General features: G+C 39.5%; 1 protein-coding gene across 1 annotated transcript; it reads right to left on the bottom strand.

Annotated features, from left to right (window-relative positions):
* Positions 1 to 2,409: 2,409 nt before the first annotated feature.
* On the bottom strand, positions 2,410 to 23,901 carry hsf4 (heat shock transcription factor 4). The gene is made up of 13 exons (XM_062421017.1): positions 23,776 to 23,901; positions 21,377 to 21,485; positions 21,141 to 21,268; positions 20,559 to 20,683; positions 17,236 to 17,311; positions 14,827 to 14,894; positions 13,938 to 14,037; positions 12,078 to 12,196; positions 11,577 to 11,807; positions 11,313 to 11,430; positions 11,062 to 11,127; positions 5,879 to 5,971; positions 2,410 to 5,001 (listed from the first exon to the last, which is right to left on the bottom strand). The coding sequence occupies exons 1-12, from the start codon at positions 23,899 to 23,901 to the stop codon at positions 5,912 to 5,914; spliced, it is 1,326 nt and encodes a 441-aa protein (XP_062277001.1). The 3' UTR covers positions 2,410 to 5,001; positions 5,879 to 5,911.
* Between the last annotated feature and the right edge of the window lie 1,878 nt (positions 23,902 to 25,779).

Raw genomic sequence — 25,779 nt, 5'->3', positions numbered from 1 at the left:
GCTTTCATAAAAATGTAAATAGGTGAGTTATATACAAATTCACCTCCCAACTGAACAAAACTGTTTTTTGTAGCAGACTGCATTTTCACACGGGGGTCTATGGGCATTAAATCACTTTTGGAGCCAGCCTCAAATGGCCATTTGAGGAACTGCAGTTTTGGTGTTTGGTTCATTTTACAGCCGTGCAGGTTGCCGCTTGTTTAAGACACTGCAGCCCTTAATAACCTAAGCTGCTGCTACTCGTGTAGCTATAACACCAAATCTAGAAGGCCCAAACAACCAGCCAAACACAGCACAGATGAATCTAGGTTGTACTTTTTAAATATTTGCCACACTGCTGCTGAACAAATGCTCCAGCTCCAACAAACTAGTTCATTTTGAAATGCTAGAAAAAAAACAATGATTTCTATGTATGAATCATTCAGAGCGAGTACATGAATGGCATAATTTAAGGATAAATAATGGGCTGCTAAAAGTAACAAACATAAACATTGATAATAACAGCTAATGAGGGTGCTCTTTTGAAAGGTTCATTTGATAAAAGCATTAAACAGCAGCAGCTACAACAAAGATATCAGCAACATTAAAAACAAGATAAATGACAGCCTGAAGTGCACAATTTAGAAATTTCAAATTTATGCATGCAAACAAAGGAACAATTAGAAGATTTTCTATTTTGTCACAGCATATCCTAGGAGGAAAGCTTGCTTCATACCTGACTTCGACTCTGATGTGCCAGTCATCAGAGAGAGAGCAACATTTTCTCTGACATCATTGTTGTAAGAATATTTTAGACAGTGATTTCACCACTAACACTCTCAGGTTGATGGCTGGTTAAAAGGGCTGAAATCTAATTTGGAAGATTCACAAAGGGAATATCTGCTACATCAGAGGTGTAACTGGAGAGGAGTGCAGCTCAACCAGCATGAAACAAGACAAGAAGAAGAGAACCTGAGAGACAAGTTCAGAGGAGAGATAATGATATTTATAGCAGCTGTACCTCCGTGTGTGTGTGTGTGTGTCTGCATATACACACATGCACATTGGCTCTAAAGCCCTAAAAATGTGATGCACCACACAGTATAATTTCTAGTATAAGTAATCTGCAAAATTCACTGGATCAGTGTTAATGTCGCATGAACTGGCTGATGTCCTGATTTGAAATCAATGAATCAGTTTAATGTAGCTGCTATTCCCCCCCCCCCCCCCCCCCCCCCCCATCTCTCCCTCCCAAATTTGTTTGATTGAATCAGCACATATAGTCACACTCCAATCACAGCCATCCTCACAACAAGGCGGTCCATTTAAATATGACTCCCCTTTACACTGTTCCTGCTGGCAAAGCTTGTTTCAAGGTATGAAAGCTATAACATTGAGCCTCTACTGCGTTATCTCATTGCTTACCATCTCTGCGCTTGTCATGACGCTTTTTGGGTTGGATGATGGATCTGTTATTGGATGATGTGTATTTGAAGAGAGCAGTACTGTCCGTCGTCAGCTGTATTTTGTGATGATCGTAAATGCTGCATTTAAAAGTGGTTGGCTGAGTTTCATTGCCAATATACGTAGTAAGACCTCTCCTGGGTTGCGTGCTTGCATCCTTCTCAGAAGCAGTTCGTACAGCTATGGTCTTCAGCATGCTTGCTGCTACACATTGATTTATCCATAGTCTGGCTGATGCTTAGCATGGGCGTTATCTAGGCTCGGCGTTGGGTTCCATGGTTTTGAGGGTTTTTGCATTGCTCTCCCTGTTTTAGCTCAGAATGCTGCTGGCTAATCCAGAGAGCATCTTAGAGTGGAGCCTTCAAGCTAAACTGTATTTCCATTTGTTGCAATAAATGGTTTGATCTATGACAAGAGTGTTCCTGACTGAATTATATCTATTTGAAGGTAAGCAATGCCACATTTATAGGATTGACTTGTGTTGATTTATAATGTTAAATGTCTACTTTTAAACAAGGAACTGTACCAGATTGTATTGAATACTACCAAATCAAATCATACCGAATTGAATCACACTCAATCATTCCATTTTGAGATGTATCGTCCCTGAATCGTATCGTACCTTCATGTATCTAGATACATATTGGATCGTTTTATATTGGAGAGATGCACACCCCCAATAAATGGTAATCCATGGTTGGAAATGTGAAAGAACAGCAGCCTCCTCATGGTCATAGTTAATATAGCTGCTAGATGGCATGTGTCACTCAAAGGTAACTAAATGTCGTTTTTGGGGCGGCTGACTTTACAACCTGTTGTGTTGTTTGTCTTTGGAAAACAGTCTCTTCCACAGATAGAACACGCACATACAAATGAATCCAAATATCTCTTTCAAAAGTCTTTCTTTCATTTTATTTATGTTTTTTTTTTTTTTTTTTTATATTTCATTCACAGTTGGAATACATATTCAGTTTATTTGACTCTCTGTAACAATACACTTTAGTCTTTGCAAAAAGCCATTTAAAACAATTCACATTTTCAGCAGATCGTGGCCCACTTTCAAAAGCATCTGAGCACTAAGATCGTGTCTTTGTTGCAACAGGAAAGGGATTTTCTTTTTTTTTGGTGATATATGTTAAATATGATGTGTATATACAATGTATGTAGTGGGCAGCTCTCTTTGTTTTTTTTATGTCCGTTCATAGTGCAGAGTTGCTTTTGAGATGCCAGGCTTTGTTACAGCAGAGATCTATTCACTCATGGAACAAAAATACTTTGTTATCTATCTGCAATCCTGACAAGCATAAATGTCATTTGAACACACATCCGTTCATTTCCAGTGCAAATGATTAAATGGAAAAACAGAATAAATTAAGAACACAACAGCAACTGAATGTGTGTATCCATCACTCTTTTGGAAAAAAAAAAAAAAAATCATGAACACTCATATTATTGTGAGGAACAAGGATAAATGCTATGTCTAAAATGTACTGTATACTCTCAAATATCATACAACTGTGATTTTTTTAGTGCAATTTCACGTGTCTTACACCACAGCTCGCTTTCTCTCCCTCCTCTCCTCGAAACATGCACAGAGAAGGAGGCTCAAAAATGTTACCTGCAGTGAGATAAATGCAGGGGTGGCAGTTTGCATTAGCTTTTTAAACAGAATTCAAGATAAACTTTGGCTAAATCTACAGAATATTAACATACTCTATGTAATATAGTGGCTCTTCAAGCTACTTTAATCATGTCAGTATCAGATTAATCTCCTTTTTGACTTTTAAATGGGAATCGCACGGTCTTGAAAGTTGTAATAGTTGTGTCAATATGAAAAAGCAGTAATAATAGTACTCAGATTTTTAGCTCTTTTCAAAAAGCTAATGAAAATCGCTGCCCTGATTCTCAGCCCTGCAAGCAGCAACACTGCAGGTCTGTGAGCAGAGCTGCCGGTCGGAGCTTCAGCCATTCGGCTCCAATCGCTTTGGTCCGACTCAGTGTCGCAGGCTAGCAGGGCTTTTCCACTCGCAGGGCTAACATTATTCCTCTGCAGTGCATCTCACTATGGTGTGTTCCAGTCCACCACTCACAGTTGCTGTTTCCTACATTCCTATGGTCATCCATGTATTGCAATTATGTGAGTTCTCACAGTTCTGTACAGTATTGCACAATTCAACTCATCTCCAGGAAGCTTTCCCAGAAGTATATTTAGCACTAAGTTCACCTTTAAACTGTTGCCTGCAACCAGTGCTGAGGAGTAATATATTACATTGAATGGCATCATCAGTTACAGTTATCAAGCATTATTTTTTTTAGTAATCCAGAGAATAAATCTGCATTTCTTTTAGCAGTTTTATAACAGATTCAATGCTCATGTAACCACCTCACCATACATTTAATGAAACACAGTCAACCGTAATGAAATTATTTTCAAAGACTGGCTGGTTGAGGTTTTTTTTTTTCCTTTTTTCTTTCTTTCTTTTTCTTTTTTTTTCTCTTTTTTTTTTAAACAAAGTATGAAAGGCAGTACTCCACTCTGTTGACTGTTTATGAGGGTTTCTCATTATCAGATTGATTAAACCCTGCCATTGAGGCCAGTGTGTGTCTCTTTTTTTTCTTGACATGCAGGTGTAGAATGCTGGTCATTTACAAACAGAAAATGAATGACCTTTGTCATAACTGTATATAACTAGTGATACAGATTGTGCAAAAATGCAGTGGTGTTCTTGGTTTTGTCAAATGAGAAGCGTATCATTTCATATTGCCTTAAAACTTCACATTTAAATGGACAGAAGTAACTCTGAAGAGAAGTCTCTGGCTACATGTCAGGCCTGTGCAAAATACATTAGATGGGTGTTTAAATGTGTTAAAACCTCCTATCATGTTGTACTTTAAAAACTAAAAAAAATAAAGGTTTCTTAATGGATTTTAGAGTGGCTTGAATCCATAGTTTTGCTAGAAGAACCTTTCATATTACTGAACTCACCTCTCATCTATCTTAACACATTTAAAATGATTTGAAATGCATGAAGTATATGAGGAGCCCTTCAATTTTCTACACCCTTACACAGACGGAAAGAAAATAAAAATAAAAATAAAATCACATAACTTGTAATATATGCTACAATGCCCCTCCAAGATGGTTTTCCACAGCGACTATTGTGCCAAAGTTTGCTCTTGGGTACAAGTACAGTATTTCTGTGATAAGGATAAAATAATAAAAATATTCACTTGTATACATCCGTAATAGATTCTTTATAGGAAGAAAAAGTCACTTCCACAAGCAGGAACTCCCTCTCACACAAAGACTAAAGTGCTGGAGCCAAGAATGCACTGTCTGCATCCAGCTGGCTTAAATACTGGAGTCTTGATATAAGAACTTTGATCAGTTCGTTTAAAAAAAAAAAAAAAAATCTATACAGGCTTTTTTCATTGCTGCATTTTGTAGGTATGTGGATGTAAAAGAATGAAAGTGAAGCCACGTGTGTGAAACAGCCTGGCAGGGCCGTGGGATCAAACTCATGCAGGGTGGAATGAGGGACCAGCAGCTTCTGTGGCCTGAGGAGAGAAGTACAAAGGGATGGTGGTGTCAGTGTGTGGGCATGAAAAGAGTCTCCATATGTACAAATATACTATGGCAAGCAACAGTAAGCAGAATAATATGTAACTCTTGAAGAAAATACAGTAAGATCATTGTGTTTTTTAATCAGTAATGGTGACCTTTTTTCATGAAGGAGGCTTTAAGTTATAGTTTGAATTAAGTTAAGTTAGACCAGATTTATTTCAAGTTTTTCTAAATATAATACTTACATGCATTACATGTAAATTTACAATAATATAAAATCTGTAATCATCCATCCTTCAACACTAGCCATGCAGCATCTTCAACATAAAAATAATTCACAGCCCTTTCAACCGAAGCTAATGTGAAAAAAACAAAACCATCAATGAATTGATGTTATTAAAAAGTACTGTCTGTGCAGCCAGTCATTCACATATATTGATTCCACTGTACCATAAAGCTCTATCTTTGTTCAAAAGCTATTACAGAACACATCAGTGAACCACAATGTTGCATTGGCTGACATGGTTTTTCATTATAATGAACACATACCATGTCCTGCTGCAAATACTCATTAGTGTATTAATCCATGACTGAAGATATTCCTCGTCTAATGAAATATTGACACCTGTTTGATGAATGTTTGTTAAAATAGCAGTGTTTTAGGTCATAATTATTCGATTTTGTGGAGAAAAACAGGACTGTGGAAAAGTATTTAAAGATCGGCTAACACATAATTGTTTTTTTTATTGTTTTTATGTGACATGTTGACATTATCACTCTCAACCTTTAATGACTGTCCAAGTAGTATGTCCTCCATCTGTTGAAATAGTGACCACTTCACTAACAGAAGTCTCAGGATTGTTACCTTACACTTCAGAAAGGACAGTCCACAGTTCAGATCCATCACTGTTCCTCGCATCCAGCAGCTGGGAAAGCCTCCGCTTCCTGGTTCTGGAACATGTACTGCGGGAGAAACACACACACACACACACACACACACACACACACACACACACACACACACACACACACACACACACACACACACACACACACACACACACACACACACACACACACACACACACACATACACATTTAGTACCTTAACCCCAAACCTTTCATTTTATAATTTAAAAAATGAATGCTTGTGCCTATAGCGGTGGTTCCCAACCTTTTTCCATAAGGGAACCCTATTTTAACCATCAAGCACACTGACGACTCTACCCCCCTGTAGGCAAGTCATTTCTTAATGACGTCATCGTTTGTGGGGTAGAAAATCAGCCACAGGGAGGAGAGACTGCATCATATTCAGTAAAAGCACCAATGCATTATAATCCCTCCAACCCCCATGTCAGGTTTTCCTCATGGCCAAAAACAGATTTAAGTTGTGCTGAGGCTCCTATGGTTACAGACAGTATGACTTTGGGTAAATATGATAAATTAGCAGAATATGAGGCAAATAAGCCACACGCAGACTGTGACTGGAAGTGGAAAATTCTGCATCACTCTCTAATTACTGGGAGTAGTATTGACTGCCAGCTGCACAAACAAAACCAGTGAGTAAGGAGAAATGAGCTCTCTTTTAGATAAGACCACACTCAACATTGAGAATCGTGAGTTTTATGCAGAAAATTAAAGGAGCAGTGTGTAAAATTTAGGGGGAAATTGAATATAATATTCATATTCATAAGTATGTTTTCATTAGTTAAATCATCTGAATGTAAGAATCTTTATGTTTTTTTAAGCTTAGAATGAACCTTTTATATATACATAGGGAGTGAGTCCTTGTTATGGTAGCCCAGAACAGACAAACCAAACACTGGCTCTAGAGTGGGTTTTTCACGAGTTTCACAGCTACCGTAGGTTCTCCTATATTCTTGGAAGGGAGGGTAGAGGGCATGGGTTATCAGTTGATTGCATTCTGCAACATCACCACTAGATGCCACTAAATCATACACACCAGTCCTTTAAAGCTCTGAATGATGGATGATAATTGTACATTTTGTAGGTATACGCAACAGTTGGTGGTGTACTGGGATGAATTATATTAACTGGTGTTCCTAATATTTTGCCCCCCTCATGTATGCTAATAAGGTGGACAAAATATTAGGAACACCATTCAATATAATGGGTTAGGGTTAGGTCTACTACACCACCATCTCCCACTATGACCTCAGTAATAAAAATAAAGTAGAATTATCACCTTCCCGACAATGTTAACAAAAACTGAAAATGTATAAACTTCATTAATATAGAATTTATAGCAGAGCTGTTGTATTGGATTGAATTGGATTTGACAGGGGTACCTAATGAAGAGGCCACTGAGTGTATATAAATTGATTGATTGAATTGATTTTGCAGTGCTGCAAAAAACCTGATGTATCATTGCAAAAACTTTGGCTATTCTTGAAGTTCCCCTCCACTCAGAAATGTGTTTTGCTTATTGTTACTTCACTTTCAATGATTGAGCTTCTCTGTGCAAAATGATCAGAGGTTCTCTGTGCTTCATTTAAATCTGAGTATAAAGATCCCATCCATACTAGATTGTTTTTCAACAGAAAGTATAATTATTGTGTTAAAATGTATTCCTTCTCCCTTATTAAAAGTTCAAGTGGTTTCCAAACTAGTTGTGATGTCACATATCATAATCGTAAGTCCACCCTTTAAAATCTGATTTCCAATGAGCAAAAAGAAACTTCCCACTACCAGGAGAGCAAGATGAAAACAGCTTTCTACTGTCAAACTCTGCACATCCATCATTCTGTACAGCGTGTCTCAAACATCCAACTGCAGTAACAAGAAGAAAAACACAGTTTTAAGAGGAGAACAACTTGTGTACAACAATGGGCATGATTTGTGACATAGTCTGCAGTCAACTGAGGTCCAGTGTGATGTGGAAACATAAAACCAACAGTGCACATACACTGAGAAACCTTTTTTTAATCACTTTACTGAGCGTAACTGGAAAATTGATGTTTATTGCCCCTTACTATTGACTTATTGACATTTGTTACTACTAATTTAATGGCTAATTAGAAAGTGAAAAACTCATTAGCTTGTTAATGATGGGACTATTAATGGTTAGCCGGAAAGAGATTTTTCACAATCTGGAAGTGTAAAGGCTCCTATTAAATGCTCTGATTGATTTATAAAGCACTAATGAATGTTGCTTAAAACTTAATAAGGGGTGCTGTATGAGAAAGTGGAACCAAAACATTTTTTGGGAGCTTACCTTGCACTGCTCATATCCTTAAAGGAATAGTTCAACATTTTGGGAACTATGCTTATTTGCTTGCATGCAGAGAATTAGATGAGACGACTTTAATGTCTGCTGCTTTTTAAAAAAAAAAAAATTTTAAGTTTGTTTTATTAGGACTTCATTTCAAAATACAATTATTTTCAATACAGGTATAATCGTGTCCAGTTTAGGACTAATGTCTGCTTCTTAAGTATGAAGTAAGAGCTGAGACAGGAAAAAGGGGGAAACAGCCAGCCTAGCTATGTACAAACTTTTAATGAACCTATGGACACTTATTTGCTTCCTCTTAGACTTCCCCAACCACTGGCAACACACTTCCCTATTGAGCATCTACTCATCATGCGGTCAGATAAACGAAGCAAGATAAACTAATCTTAAGAAATACTCCATGTCTCAGTCCATTTCACTACCTCACCATTTGACTCATAGTATTTTTAAGTGCATCAATGACAAAAAATATTCTCCAATCAGCAAATATCTCAAAGGAGCAACAGGAACTGAAATATGAGCGCATGGTGGGGAGGATTCACCGTCTGAAGCCACAGGTGTCGCAGCCCATTTCCACGACTCAGGAGCCGTTACACAGGAAGAGAAAATATCGTCAGGAAACGGCTGAAGATAAGAGTGCAGCTGCCACGTTTCATAACGCAGTGCTTTATGTCGCAACTGCATAATCAAAGATTCGAACATTACAAAACAGGAAGAAGTATTTAAGGAACTAACTGCTGCTTTGGGGGACATCTCACATGGCTCATATGGCACATGTATACCATGAATTGAAACCAGTTTGCAAATTAGCTAACCTCTCTCTGCAATTTTAAAATGCTGATGCAAAGCTTTTTTTTTGTTTTTTTGGAGAGGATCCGTACAGTATGTTCTCCGGCACTTCCTGTGAAAGTTCCTGCTGATGTGAGAGCTTTTCAAAAGATGAATTACATGAAAAGTTATCTAAGGTCATGTCATACAGACTAACCAGCTTATTTGTTCAATTCAAGGTGGTCAGAACATTGATCTACAGTTAGATTATTGATTACTTTAGTAGCAAGCAAAGGGCTCTCTGACAATGGTGGTAAAAAACATTACGTTTTGCAAGATAAGACTCAAACTGGACAATCTGATATTCATCCGTAACTGCTCAGGAGACAGCATTTATAGTAGCTCCTCAAAAAGCAATCACACATTCCTCAGACATTACTTGGTAACATTAATGATGTAGTTCTGTTTATTTCGCAGCTGTTGAAATGTGAATCATGTAATAGTGCTATTAGCTGAATCTGACAATCCTTGACACTTGTGATCTGTCACTCAAACTGGACCGGCAGCAAAATATGCACAGCCCCATGTGTTTGTTTTAACAAAGCGCTATTTTAGGTCTGAACAAGACCTCAAAGTGAAGGCCTGGCAGCCACATTGATGTCCACTCTTATTCATTTAACACCGGACCCGATAGAATGACTTCTCAAGGGATTGTGGGGGCAGCAGCTGACACGTAATTGGCGTGACTGTGCAAGAGAAAAAGGCTGGGTCCAAAGTTTCTATTTTCATTTTAACAGCAGATCAATAAGCTTCATGTAAGGTGAAAATCGCTGACGTTATTGTCACCGTTTGGGGTTTTTAAAATTAAATTTTAACTCACCGTTTTGATTGACCACACAAAATTGCTCTGTTTTCATTTACTTTCACCTTTTCTCGTCAACATTGTTTCCAGCAGGTGGCAGTTTTCAGTGAAAAACTCCAGCTCAGAGTTAGGATGTAGCTTGTGAACATAGTTGAGCATTTAGCACTTTAAGAGTGAGATATTTTTCTCAGCAGTTGGTGGAGACCCAAAGCAGAGCTAAAAGGAGAGCGAATATAGGACTCATATTCATCATGTGTCCAGAAACAAACACTCCAAATGAATGCTAATGTTGCAATAAGCAACTGACAAGTTTGCCATATCAACTTTAAGTGGCGATGTCAACTGTTACCGCAGGTTAAAAGAAAACAACTTAATGCAAATATATATATATACTCATAGGTCTCTTCATTAGGTACACCTGTGCCATCTAATTCCAACCAATACAACAGCTCTGCTATAAATTCTACATTTATGAACTTCATAAAAGTAGAATTTATAGCAGAGCTGTTGTATGCATTAGATTGTACAGGTGTACCTTATAAAGAGGCCGGTGCCTGTATGTAAAATAAGACCCTCTCCCAACAGTTGGAGTTTTCCTCCTTTGCTACTGAATGTAAGCATTCAACAAATAGTTTCTACCAATAAGAGTGCTGTTGAATTTATGGAGAGAACAGTCACTCTTCTCTGTGGTTTGTCATGAAAATTGAATTTATTATTTATGATTATGGCAAATTTTCCTGCAGTTTCAACGAATGCCTAATGCTTTTGTTTTCTGGTAAGAACTACCCCCATCTAGTCTTTAAAAGCTTGAAATAACCCGAGGGGTTAACAGCAATTGGTATACAACCCTTTCCATGTTCAGACTGAATGTTAAGTGAATTTTAGATATGGAACGATTACATACAAAGTCAATGCAAAGAAACAAGAAAGAAGAAAGTTGCCTGGAGCAGTGCACATTGATTCAAAGATGCGTTCAAGTTGAAAATGTATAAAAAATGAATGGCTGCATGAGTCTGCTTCATGAACATACGCAGGGAAATAACAGAAAGAAGCAGAGTTCTGAGTTCAGTCAGAGGCTGGACTGAACACAAACACACACACAGAAACACTCTTACAGAGCATCTTCCCTTAAGCTTTGTTCACATGTTATCTATACAAAGTTATCACACTTACTGATTTGAGGTTGGACTCCATTTCTGTGAAGTTCCACTCAGTCAGAGGCAGGCTTAAACTGAAGGGCTGCAGAAAGAGAGAGAGAGAAAGAACAGAAATGTATTCATTTAGATGAGTGTTTATTCAACGGCCACTGTGTGAAATTTCAAATGTGACACATATCTGAATCTAGAAAAACACACACTGACAGACGACTTGGTGAAGTGCACATATACGTGTGTGTGATGGTGCGTCTGTGTCGGCCTACTGACATCCATAACGGCGCTGGTCCCAGCTTCCACAGTGCTCTGTTGGTGGCTCCTGAGCAACAGCTGCTGCAGCTCCTCCAGGCTCATATCCACGTTCTCCACTGCATCTGAAACCTCCACTCTGCACACGCACACACACACACACACACACACACACACACACACACACGTAGTAGTGAGATACACAGGATTGCTTGCCTATACAGTTCCTTCTGTATGCGTTTGTATCCACTTTTGATCTCCTGTCATCTGTATGTGAGCGCTTACCTGTCCAGGGCAGGTCTCTTACTCCTCCTCTCTATCATAGAGGCCGTCGAGCCCCTCCCCTCCAGAACAGACTGGACCATTGCGACGGGGAGGACAGGAGGTTCTGAGGAGCACACCTCACAGGAGGAGGTCAATGCTACAGCCTCTCCTCCTCCTACACTTCCTCCTTTCCCTCCTCCTCTCACTCCTGGACTCACGGGCTCTTCTTTGATAAGCATCAGGCACTTCTCCCTGTTAGCAGAGTCAAAAGCAGAGCTAACTGTATCAGCTTTCTTCAAATTGTCACATCACACACATCTATATAAAACCTGTGATCGATTTGATGAATCAGCACATACTGTATCATCATACTCATAGTACTCATTAATAAACCTTCTAGAAAAAGTTGATGCTGGAGGTTTATAATGGGAGACATGAAAGAAATCTATTTAAATGTGGATTTTTTTCTATTGTAGCTGTTGTAGCAAAATTAATAATATCAAAGGTATTATCATTGCTCACCTGGTGTCATCAGGCTGCATCTGGAGAGCCATGCTGGCCTGAGACATGTCAGTTACATCTGATATGATTGGTCCTCCTGTCAGCCCACTGGTGGAGCAAGAAGCGGTGTCACTGGATGGCTGTGGAAGAAGAGGAGACTGTGATTCATGTCTGTTCAAGGCTGTAAAAACTCCTGTGCTGCCCTAAATGTTTTAAATAACAGATTTACAGGCCTAAATGTGTTAAATACATCATTTGGTTGAAGTTGAGTAGAAATTGAAAAATCAGAATCGGATATTTTTTACTTCTGTTTCACCATATGAAACAGTTATATCGTAGAGTTATATAATTTCCATTAAAACAGCATAACATTTGCAAGTAACTAGAAAATGGAGTTAAAAATCATGTCAAATCGCTGTAACTGCTCTCTGGCTGTATGCTGAAGGCTTACTTCAATCTGCTTGTGCAGTGCTGCTCAGACTGTAATAAATGTTCTATCTTGGTTATATTTGGGTTGTAAATCCCCCCCCCCCCGCCATCACAGTTACTGCACTCTCACAGAGGAACAGACGACTACACCAAGGATCATTTCTCCTGTTCATACTGGCTATTAAAAGATCTCCTTCAAATATGCTTTCAGTGTAAGTGAAAGAATCCACAGTGCGTCCACACTTTCCAGTCATTTTGTGCAAAAACGCATTTAAAAGTAGCTTTGAAGCTTCTGCAGTCTGAGTTAGTCATATCAAGAGGATATCTGACATATTTACAATCTTTTTAGCATCAAATTCCTTCTTAGTGTTTCCCTGTTGAGCTGTGGTGGAAGTATAGTAACAAAAAAAGGGACTTTGGCACTAAAAACACTGTAACGATGAAACATATCTACTTAATTTGACTCATTTAGATGACTGAAGCTTCATATTAGCTTCAGATAAAGTTTTAAATACATTTTTGCACAGAAGGAGGACTGTGGATTTTATCCCCCATCACTTACATTGTAAGTGCATTATGAAAGGATCTTTTTAACGGTCAGTATGAACAGGAGGAATGATTACAGCAAGAAAAACACTGACTGAAAAATGGTGAATCTGTTCATTAAAAGAATAAAATGAAGACATTACAGCCTTTCTATGTGTATGCATTGTTTCTGTAGTTGCTGCTTTGTAAGGCAGTATGTTTCCCTTGTGTGACTAGTGTTACAAACTAGGACACAAAAATAGTCAATTCATTTCAATCCAAGTCTTTGTTTCTCACACACCAGCGCCCTCCAAATCTGTCCCTGCGCACTGCTTCCCTCTAGTGTTGTTAAAACACAACGACTACCCTGATGGCAGCAGGCTGTTAAAGGAGATTTATGTACAGATAATACATTAACTATGATGTAGTGGATACGCCACGTTTCAAGTACACTTTTAAATTTTGATTTGAATAAATGTCTTGAGCCGCTGAAGAAAGCGATCGCTTCCGTATCAGGAATGCTGTGGGCGCTAAATCAAGTGGCTTTAAAAGATAAATTTTGAAATCCAAACATGGCAAAGCACTCAGAAAGGCCAGGCAGGAACTACAAAGTTGATGTTTACTGCAAGTGGCTGCCAGCACCATTTGTGCTGAATGTGGAAGGTCAGCAGCACAGTAGAGTACTAATTATAGTTCCCAGCGAAATGACAGAGTGTCATTAAAAAGAGGCTGCAGAACACCGATAAATCTACAAGAGCTTCATTTTTGGAAAAGAGACACATTTACATGTTGTTAATTTGTAAAAAGACCTAAATTAAGATCATCATCGTGTAGTATCCATAGGGGCTTCAGTGGTTATGAAGCAACTACGATATATTTTATCACCATAGTAAACACATTAGGTGTGTAATTTGCATATTTTCTCACCGACTGGATGTAGAAGGGCTCGTGCATGGCCTCCATTGGGTTATTATGACTGAATTTGGAGGCAGGAGGGCTGGGAGAACCATCGTCGAGCATCAGGGGCCTGGAGGGATCATTCATTTTCAGTTAGTCATCCTGAGTCATAGCGGCTATGCAAAGTCAATCAAGTACTGACTTTTAGCATTTGTCCTGTTTTTTTTTGAAGGTGCTGAATGGTCATTTGAATGAATTATTAAAAGTTGAATTATTAAACAAGATGTAAGGACGTGACAACAAATGAGGAGAAAGAAAGGGGTTCTAGTTAATCTGAAATGTTGTGATGTCAGCTTAAATACTGTAAAACTGAAAAAAACAAACACAGTATCTAACTATCGATAGATATCATGTCTGTGATATTCAAAATAACTGATGTGTAAGTTTAATAATATGGTAACTATCAGTAGGAATATATAGTATAATATAAATATAATCGCACCTTCACCAGGTAACACAACACTGACCCTGAAATACATGTTTCTTTAGTACTTTTGTGTTCCAGCGTGCCTTTCCTTTCTCATATCGGCCTTGTTCACACTCAGCAGCAAAGCTGAACCAGCATTTTACACACACAGGCTGTAGCAGGGTCATGCACTCTGCTCTGCCTTCACTGTGTGTGAATGTGTGTGTGTGTGTGTGTGTGTGTGCGTGTGTTTGTGTGTGTGTCCGACTGACTGATTCAGCACTTGTCTCCATTCACTGCGCTTGTTGAGTTAGATTGTTCAGTTTGTCAGCTGAGCCAGCCCTTCCCTCTGCCCCACTGTGGCCCTATTTGTCTCACTTTTGTTGATTGCTCCCCTGTGTGTGTGTGTGTGCGTGTATGTGTGTGTGTGTGTGCGTACGTGCATATACTCACAGCTTTCTCTTTAGGCCCACAGTGCTGGGTGTGTTGGACTGCATCTGGCTGAACAGAAACTGAATCAGCTGGCAAAGAGAGAAAAAGCACAGCATGAATCAGCATCCTCTTCACATACACACTCGCACAGAAAACACACACACATACTGTCCCATTATTTCCTTCTTGGAACATAAAAAGGAAAGTTAGGAAAGTAAATCGCATGACCCATAAACCGCCCCTCCATCCCTCCCCTGTGTCATCTTATAAAATGATGATAGGTTGACCATTTGTGAGTGATACAAGGAAGGAAGTCACAATGAACTCCAATAAAATCTCGGGATAAAATCCAATGACTGATATCTGACAGTGAAATGATGCTAAATTTCACACAGTGGCAGAGTTAGTCGAGTTGTAACTGAAGCAGTGTGTCAAGGTAACATAAGAGTGCTCCTCATCTCTGCTTGAGGCTGAACTGTGGCCTTACAGTTGTATTGTGGTTAGAGATGTGCCGGTACATTGTTTTAACTGTGTGATATTAGATGTCTATGTTAAACATGGTTCAAAGTTCCAAAGCTTGGAATTGTATTTGATCATGTCAAAAGTCTACATTTCAACCTGCTTTCAATGCGTAGTTTGTGGTGTTTTTTTTTATACCGTCCCTTCAGCTCATCAAGCACGTCCATTAAAAGCCATCTGTTCCGTAGCCTTGGTAGCTTAGGTGTTGTTAAGGTTTTTCCGTGCGTTGTTGTCATTTTCCGCTTTCATATTTTGGATCAGATTTTAGCTCGAGCTTGTTTGGATGTATTTGAGAAGTTAACATTTTGAGTAAAGAACAAGAAAAACCTAATGAAATCATTCTGCTATAGTTGTTTCATAGTTTGTTGATGCAGCTGGTGGATGTCTGCTAAGGGTCATCTTCCAAGATCTGGTCAATCAGGACAAAGTGTGGAGGGGGGGTCTTGTAGAAGCAGGTGCTAAAACGGCCTGTTTCAGACAGTGGCTGAACCATCGACTGTATATAGGAAGGATTTAGCGAGGTGTGATGTCACCCATTGGTTTGCATTGGAGCCAGTTTATCATTGTTTCCTTTTGGAGTCAGGACCTTCCTAAGAAGGAGTGCTACGTACTTGCATGTATGACACTGCCTATAGGGCACCAAGTACCAGAGGGGGCAATAAATATATTCAGTGGTCCTGCACTACCCCGCTACCTTGAAAACACGGAGAGGTGCACACTTGAGCTAACATTAGCCATTAGGGACTTTAGCTAAATTATGCTAATACAGCAGGTATCGTTATCAACTAACATTAAACTCACCAAAATATTGCGACAATAGCTCAACTCAGTGCAAGAAAGACAGAGAAATTGGTACTATATGAATCATTTGGAGCCAGGGATTTTTTGGAGCCTGCATCTAGCAGACGTTGGTGGTATTGCACTTTAAGGAACCTATGCAATGTGTCTTCAGTCTCAAGTCATGGTAGTTATTTAGGAGTTTTTTGAATTGTAAATCATGCAAAGATATTCCACTAGAGCCCCAGATTAAAATATAGACCCGGAGATGTGCCTAATATGTCTCCTTTGATGATCTGAATTGATGTTTAGCTAGTTTATGAGCACTGAATCGATGCATGCAGTGAGAGAGAGATGAAGCTGCATTTTACGTGACTGACCCTTCATCATAGGTCAGGTGAGTGGATGTGGTGTTTGTTAGCAGTGATGTGGAGAAGCTGTGCTGACGGGCTATAATGTAGATAATGGAAACTTGAAGCCTCCAGTGCATTACCGTGACTTTACTGAGACGTAGGAAAGCAGACATCTTGTGTCCGATAATTAAACTTTAATTAAAATTAAAATTATTATTGATTTATATATGTATGTATAGATTCTGGACTTTATAATGAGGGGAAAAAGAATAGATGTTATGTAAAGGATTTTAATGAGATAATTTCACTTTGCTTGTGGAAAAAGGTATCAGGCACAATTATTATTAAAAGTAGAGCATTTTATATTCATGTTAAGAAATGTCAGGAGGGGATCTTTAAAGTAAGACATTAGTTAGAAAGTAAGTCATTAATAAAGTGAAACCAAGTGTCTCACAGTGTTTTAGGGGTGCAATGCTAAATCAGTGGACTCTTTTAAAGATAGATATACTGGAGGACCAGATATACAGATATGCACCCAGCGCACGCTGAAGAAAACCTGCACAAATCTGCACCCTGACTGTAGGAGTTCCTCCAGATGTGAGGCTCTAACTACAGTGTAAAAGGCGTAGAAAGAACAGCAAGATCAGATATGTCTTATTGTTCAGGGCACACACACACACACACACACACACACACACACACACACACACACACACACACACACACACACACACACACACACACACACACACACACACACACACACACCAGATAGACTGACCTTGTTCATGACTTTCTGTTGCTGTGTGTGGTTCTGTCTCAGTGACACCACCTCTCTCCACAGCACCTCATTTTGCCTGCAAAGAAAGACAGAACATGTAGACAGTTGTTAATTATAGCAGAAAATTGGATTTGTTGTAAAAGTTAATTTCATTTTGGTAAAAAAAATAAAATAAATCTGGAGCGTGTTAATCTGAACACATTTGGTTTTACATCCTTTTACCGCTCATGCTAAATGAGCTCATGCAAAAACACCCTTAACTTCTCATAGTCTCTGTTGTCCCTGAATTCCTACTCATATTAACCCAACATGAAGGAATTTGTGGCTTTAATAAGATTTGAATTCTTCCTTCTTTCCTGTAATATGTTTGAACTGAGTTAACAGAAATCACTGCACAACATTTAATGAGGATTCAAGTAAGTCAGCCGATAAGAATTAAAACAACAGTCAAACTAGATCCCCCTATTTTTTTTTCTAAAACCTACTGTGCACAAACACATAAAAACGCACACAAATAGTGTGTTCACAATTCAGCCTCTAACCTGACACCAAAGAGTGTATCCATCACACCAACCGCTACCCTGCACCACAGAAAGTATTTCATTAAAGGCTTCAAGGATCAAAGAGATCACTGCATGTCAGTTGCTATGTTACGTTTTGACTCCAATATGACATAGTGCTTTATGTTCATTGCACACACACACACACACACACACACACACACACACACAAGGACATTTCACCCCTCCTAGCCTGACACTCAATCGTCCCTCTCCACTGCTCTTTGATATATAAACCTCATCCACTTGTCCTCCCAAACAGAAGATGACAGTGTTGCTATGGATGGATTCATCACAAGAGAGTGTGAGCTTTTACTCTTGCTGTCCAGAGTTGGTTATAACAGCCAGTTTGCAGCAGCAGCCCTTTATTGTATCTGTCAGACAGAGGCCAGAACTGTTTGAGGAGACGACCGTGTGTTTATATAGTGTCTACTGTGCTCAGGACACCCTCTGTCAACTGTCCTTCTATCTCAAGACAGTCCATCCTAAGGTAGTGCACATGCAATCTTTTCTGATTTCACTTTATTTCCATTGCAAAGCTTGAGAGAAGCGCCCAACACTTATTTTCTAGGATGTGCATGTACAGCCAGAGCCTCTCAGTGTAATGCAAAGTGACTGGACTTTCAGGAGGAAGTGAGGAGAAAACAACTTATGTCATGAACTGAAAAATCAACCCAGAGCTCTCTGTGTTTGTGCACAGCTCTTCCAGCAGCTAAATGCATTCTATTGCCTGCCTATGTACATAGATAATTGTTATTATACATGTCTGTAGCTGTGAGTACTGACATGGAATATGGTGAATGGGTAAAGCTTTACTTTAGCATATATAAGAAGAATATTAACTGCTTATTAATGGTTAATAAGTGGTCAAGTTATTTTACCATATGGTAAAAGAAAAATGAATTGTTGACACCCACTAAAGAGAGTACTAACATTTTTGAATAAGGCCCTTGATTTTTTTATGTGTTAAAATAATTTATTTATTTTTTGTAAATTTTTAAATCAATTAAAATTTGACCACAATGTGCTGTGGTAACTTGAATCAGTATTGTGAATATTGTTGCTGATTTGCCTTGGCTAATTGCCTATATAACCTATACTATACTATATTATACTATAGTGTGTTGTAAACAACTTATTAAATGTTTATACTACTACAATGTTTATAGAAATGTTAAATAGCAGGACTTCAAGTATAGTGTATCCTGTCTATAGCACAACCAATGCTGGATATGAGTATTCAAGGCCCGCCACACACTGTTGCATTGCTGGACCCTTTGTGAGACTTATCCAGCATGCTCAGTGGAGGGGTAGTGACATTGTGCTCGCCACCTTCTGCTCTTTCTGAAGAGGCAGGTGAAGAAATGTTTTAATTCAAGACGATAACATAAGACGATTTACAGTAAATCAGGCTTGTTTACTGTCATGCTGGCTGCCCCTCCTCCTTCTGCTTGGCAGGTTGGACGGGTGGAGAGTGGTAGCTTGCTCTGAGTCTTTATGACAAGGGTGGAGTTAAGCTTAAAGACACCAGTAAGATGGTGACAACCTCTGTTATAAGGAAAAGCAATTTAAAAAAACCTCCGTTGACTTTGAGCATCTCAATGTGTGAATTTAGATTTGGGCTTCATATCCATTTTTTAACTAAGATCTCACATAAAAAAAGACAAAAGTTTGCAGTGGAATATTTTTTTAAGAGCATTGTCCACACGCAAGGCCATACAGGAGCACGTGTCCACATCTGGTCATCCTTTTCTAAGAATGTCTTTAGTCAATATTGGCGTGTGCATGTGTGTGAGCGCGTGCGTGTGTGTGTTAGTCAGGTGAGCAGGTGAACATTCTCTCCTCTCATTAGCAAACAATACGGAGCACAAAGCAGCTCCGGCACACAATGGAGACACAGCAGCTATTTTCAGCAACAATAGCCTCTAGAGAAAAACTCAGTGGGTGATTTGTTCCAACTTAGCAAGAGGAATAACAGACACACAATTTACTATCTTTGATTTTTTTTTTTCAGGTCATGCAATTTCTATTGGTGTTCAAACCCAACAAAGCCATAGTTACAGAGGACAAATTTAGGTCTGTTTGTGAAGTATGTATTGAAAAAATACTTAAATACGAGGGAATGCAATGATTTTTTAAAGAAAAAAAAGAATGTCCTGATTTACTGCCGCCGATTTCACCCTGTCACTTCCAAGTTCCTACTAAATAAAATGAACACTTTAGACTACTGTTCAAATATTTGCCCAGACACCCAGAAACCAACCAGTAATTCTAAAAAATACTTGGCACCAGGTTTTGTCTGTGGCAAGAAATGAGGAACTATTTAATTAATCACGTCCTTATTGATATATAATATGTACTAATGCTCACACATGGTCAACATTACAACCATTACCCTGCTAGTGTTGCTCATACATCAACAGTAGGTGATGGACATGGATTCTGTTGGAAGGCTAACTGCTTGTGGGGTCATGGCACACACACACACACACACACACACACACACACACACAAACACACACACACACACAACCACACACACAGGTTCACTTTAGTCACTTTTGAAGGACTCGCATAGACTTACACTAATTTCCTGGAAAATTCCCCTAACCCAAACCATAACCACTGACCCAAAAATCAGCGTTTTACCAACTGGGTACACAGATACCCCCAATCCCCAGTCTCCAACTGGTCTTAAGTCCCTGCCCTCGACCCACCCCCACCGCCCACACACACACACACACACACAACCTCTCAACTCACTGTTTCATGTCCTGCATCTGACACTCCATGTTGTCCTGTTGTGTTCTGAGAAGCTGAACTTCATACAGCAGTTTACTGAGGTCCTCCTGACGAACTTTGGTCTCTTCACTCTTCACTATGGATACCTGCACAGTGCACACACAAAGTACAGTCCGGTCTGTCCGCTTTGTTCTCAGCAACTACTCCCCCTTACTTTTCCTCTAGCACCACTTGCAGTTGGCATTTGTGGTTTTAGGTGTTATCGACTGCTATTGTATCGATCATGTCCCTTTCGAGGCAATCTGAAAAGTTGCTTTTCTGTGGGTTTTTAATTATATTTAACCCTGCTAAAGAAAGTCCACCTTTTCTGTTTAGGCCACTTGGTTCCTTCCAGTTAGAAAGAAGAGTGAGGTATGAATAGCTCACCGCACAGCTACACCTTATAAGCACAGTTGTATGTGGTATATACTATCAAGCCCTGTGATTTGTGATTATGACATTTGACAATTGCATTATTGTAAGACATCGTGTATGTGTGCATTTGTGTTTGTATGTGTATGTGTGTGGTTGTGTGTGTGTGTGTGTGTGTGTGTGTGTCCATACCTTCCTCTTGATGTGCTCCAGCATGTGTTCGTGTCCCTGGAGGAAGTACAGATGTTGGAACTCTGTGTCATCTCTCTCAGGCTTCACCAGACCGCTCTGCTCGATGTTCACCACCTTACGGAAACCATCTAGATACACACATAAAAGCAAAGCACACAACGTAGAAATACATACTGTGATGAAGAGAAGAGAAGAGAAGAGGAGGAGAAGAGAGACGAAGAGAGGAGTGTACTTACACATGTTGAGCTGTCGAACGAAGCTCGCCATATTGTTATGTTTAAAGTACTTTGGCAGAACTTCCTTTGCAAAGCGTCCCTGGTCGAACACATGGAAACTCGTCCCGGTCTGAAACAAAGAACATAGTTAGGAATAGAGTTAGTTCAAATGTTGACATTTCTGTTAATATCTCACACTTAAAAATGTGGATCCTGGTCTTGACACACACAGTTTGTGTCATTGTGACACAAACTTTTGCCCCCCCCCCCCAAATAAATTTTAATTATCACATGCAGGGACAAGAATAGCCAGGTTAATTTTTCAAGGCTCATAGGCCAAAATTGTGAGATGAGTCATAACTGGGTTACTAATGTTCATGTCAACATAAAAAGAGAGAATTGTTTGACTTCAGCACACTCTACATTAGCTTTTCTGAGTCACTTTGTTATCATTTTTGCCCTCACTGTTGTTTAACCCAGTACAATATGTCAGTACAAAAAAGTCCCTATTTTTATCTCTGCCTGAAGCATCTCATTTAATAACAGCATGTCAGTGACAATGTCCTACATCACCGTCATAAACATGACTCGACGCCTATCGACTGCCGAGGAAACACATGTCGGATGGAAGCAGGTGAAGTCATGTGAAAAGCAATCTGAACGCTAAAAGTTGTTTTGTGAGGAAGTATTTTTCCTACAGTGCAGTATCTACTCATCAGCAGCTAAATTCAGCTCAGTCAGCCAATCAAACATACTGTGAGTGATGAGTCACGCTCTCTCTCCAAATGTTACACTCTACTAAACAACTGCAGTAGCTTTGTTTTGCTCTAAAAAGCAGTTTGGATGTAAATGCTTTACATATCATCTACATCTAAAGAGAGGTATAACAAAGCCCGTTTGCACAACAGGTGATAAAATGTATAAAGTTTAGACAGCTGTAATAAGATGTTGCTGTTACCTTGTATATAGTGATGCATACTTGCCTACTAATAGTCTGACAATGCAACAGCTGATGCTGCACACTCTAACTATAGATGTCATGGGACTGGACAGCATCTGTCTGTGTGTGTTTGTCTCCCTGTGAAGAAGAACAGCTGTCCTCTTACAGCTCATCACCGAAGCCTCGGCTTTGTGTCACATCGATTTTTTTGCATGCCTCATACCCGAGGACAAAAAAAGAGTAAACACACAGTGTCCAAAACAACATAAACAGCTGTAAATGTGCTTTTTCTTAGGTTTTCTAAGCAATGCTATCAACATTTATAGATGTTTCTTAATGTAAAAAGAGGAAAGTTTGAGTGAGTACTTGTAATTGGGTTAAATTTATCTGATCATCCTGGGTCAAAGGTCAAAACTAAAGTATGTCATGCAGAGGTGAGGTCATCAGGGTGCCAAAGAAAGCATTAGACTTAGGCAGAGGATAAAAACCAGTTAAATGTTATAGTAGATTATATAGCCCAGCCATTCATAAATAAGTGTACCCTTCATAAGTGGCACTGTGATGCTTATAATCTATCATATACAGAATGCATCACATAGGCGTGACACAGGTGTTCAGATACACCCACTTTATGTAGGATAGGGTAACTTCATTGATACCCCTAGGGGAAAATTCAAAATTGACACAACAGTATTTTTTAAAAGAGATTAAAAAGTAAAATAGAAATATACAATAAAAACAATCTCCAAATACTATCAACAATAAACAATAAATATACAATACATTAGTGGGAGTGGGAGGTACTGGGAGCTGTGGTGTTGTACAGTCTGATTGCTGATGTTATGGAAAAAGCCCCCCAAGGGCTTTGAGGCACATGCCTTTATACAGATAATTGGTGCAAAAATCTTAGAACCACCAAGGCAACCTGAAGTCTTCTTGTAGGACTCTTCTGAAGTTCATCTTTCTAATCTGAAGACCCCAACATACCAGGGGTTTACCATCAGAGCAGCAAGACTGCTAAAAGCGTCTTCATAAACTGTCTTTTGTACAATTAATCCTATTTTTGACATATGTATTGCTCTATTATTCTGTATTCATAGTTCATATTACCCTGATTGCATCATAATTACATGTTACTTGTTTATATGTTGATAATCAGTGTCTAATGTTCAAGTTGAATGTGTTTTTAAAAAAATATATGACACTTTTAATAGGTTAGAATTAGGCTTTGTAAGTGGTGTGATAACATCAACACATACTTATCATTTTCTTACTGTGTGAAAAGTAACCAAAACTAATCCTAAATAGAAAAGAGCAGGAAGGATGATACCAGAGTAGCACTCGGTGTGTTCACTGACAATAAATACTGTAACTCTGAGTTGTTTTTTAACTGACGTGACTTTTGACAAATGGAAAACAGATTGACAGGATTGTAATGCCACAACTGTACTGTGGATGTTTTTTTTGCGGACTGACTCACAGCGCTCCAGCAGATGAGGTGGTTTGTATCTGGATCCTCCACCAGCGTCCACAGCTTGGTGAGAAAGGCTGGCACGTTGCTGGCGTAGCTGCCATCTACCCCCATGGCACCTGGAGACTCTTGCATACTGAAACCTGTCCACTGCCAAGGCCAACAGGAAACCAAATGTGGGTATATATGTGTGTGTGTATGTGTTTGTGTGTGTGGAAAGTGTGTGAATGTGTGTGTGTGTGTGTGTGTGTGTGGGTGTGTATGTGAGTATGTATGTGTAGACTCCCAGATTAGTCCATGTTTGTGAAACTCCTCTTCTGATGATCCGTTACTGATAATCCCAAGTTTGTCTCAGTCTCGTTGATTCCATTTCAGTCGAACTGTCTCTGTGCGTCCTTGTCCAAACAATCTCACCGTCTCTGTATTTCACTTTTTTTTCTTTTCTTTACTACTTCTCCTCACTGGACTTGCCTGTTCGACATATCCTCCTGTGTGTTTGTGGCTCTTTCAGTTTCTTTTTCTCTTTCCCTCTCCTCTCTCGGCCACACCGGTCATCCAACTGAATGTCATCACAGAAGGTCCATGTCAGCACACACACATACAAACACACACACACACACACACACACCATTCAGGCCCCCCCCCACCCCCCCACCCCCCTTACCCCCGGCCTCCCGCTGACAATCAAGAGACCGCCCAGTAAAACAATACAGCATCCACACAAAAGCTTCAATAATACACTGATGTCCAACCATCAAAAGGCCACTGCTTAAACTGAGGGCAGGGTTCAGTATGCCTGTGTGTCAGGTAGAAAATAAATTAGTAAAAGCATTATCATAAATGTCTTGATGTTGTTATGAAGTGGACATACCACACTGTTTGTACTGTAATACCACAGCAACTGTGCCATAACCACGTATTCAACAGTTTAGTTAACTGTTATAGGGTCTCTCAGTGTGGGATGACTCTGTGTGATAATGTGAGGTTGTAAAGTGGAGATAACACCCTCAGTGAATCCATCACTTTGGTCTAAAACAAGCGATATTGACAATTTCAGTCACCATAAGATTTTCTGTGTCTTCTTATGAATCTGCAGAGGATGAATGCAGATGATTTTGATGATGCCCTGATTTTTTGCTCTAATTCATATTCATGTTGGGTTTTTTTTCGGTAGATAAACACACTAGCTTTAGCAACACCCTCGGGCCATATTGCAAAGAAATTAGGAGACGATATAAAAGGAGTTTCATGAAATTAATATGTACAGTGTTCCATAACTTACATCATACATTGGCATACACTGGATCAAACTAGGCTTTGAGGTCATTGTAAGGCCACACCAAATCTTGGTGTCTCCCCTTGAGACAGTAGGTCTGCTACTGTCTAGGCTAGGTCTAGGCCTTTTGGGGAAAACAGGAGGCACCATGATAGTGTTGCTATGACAGCAAAGGTCAGAGATGTATTTGCCTGTCTCTCTGAACGGAGGTTACTGTAGTCAGAGGTTGCATATTTTGGACAACGAGGACAAGGGTGCTGAGCTGCTTTCCCAGACATTGTCCTCATCTGTAGACCAATAGACTAAATTCTATATACTATAGATGTGTTGGATCCAGTGGCGTGCACAGACTTTTTGAAGGGCAAAATAAAAAAGGGCACATACAGCGCGTTCTCTCCACTGAAGAGGGCACTTTGGCGCACGTTTTTGGCTCCCAAGAGGGCACTTTAGCGCACATTTTGGCTACCAAGAGGGCACTTTAGCGTACGTTTTGGCTACCAAGAGGGCACTTTAGTGCACGTTTTGGCCACCCAAGGGGGCAGTTTAGTGTGTTTTGCCAACCAGGAAGGCACCTTAGCACTCGTTTTGGCTCCCAAGCGGGCACTTTAGCGTGCGTTTTTCAACAATTGGGCCACAAGGGGGGGCCACCACTTTCACTTATGACATTATCTGCATGGCTTACTATAAGACTATCCTCAAAGGACCGAAACTCCACAAATGTACTGATTGTTATTCAT

Source organism: Scomber scombrus, chromosome 6, assembly GCF_963691925.1.
Source record: "Scomber scombrus chromosome 6, fScoSco1.1, whole genome shotgun sequence".
Lineage (NCBI taxonomy): Eukaryota > Metazoa > Chordata > Actinopteri > Scombriformes > Scombridae > Scomber > Scomber scombrus.
The sequence above is the reverse complement of the archived record's forward strand: the minus strand, read 5'-3'. Positions and strand labels throughout refer to the sequence as shown.

Excerpts from the sequence above, each read along its gene's own strand:
- hsf4 (XM_062421017.1), bottom strand. The coding sequence starts at position 23,901 with ATGCAAGAGTCTCCAGGTGCCATGGGGGTAGATGGCAGCTACGCCAGC. Across the intron at positions 21,486-23,775 it reads ACCTCATCTGCTGGAGCGCT|ACCGGGACGAGTTTCCATGT; the intron begins GTGAGTCAGTCC and ends TCTTTGTTTCAG. Across the intron at positions 11,808-12,077 it reads ATGCAGCCTGATGACACCAG|GGAGAAGTGCCTGATGCTTA; the intron begins GTGAGCAATGAT and ends CTCTGCTAACAG.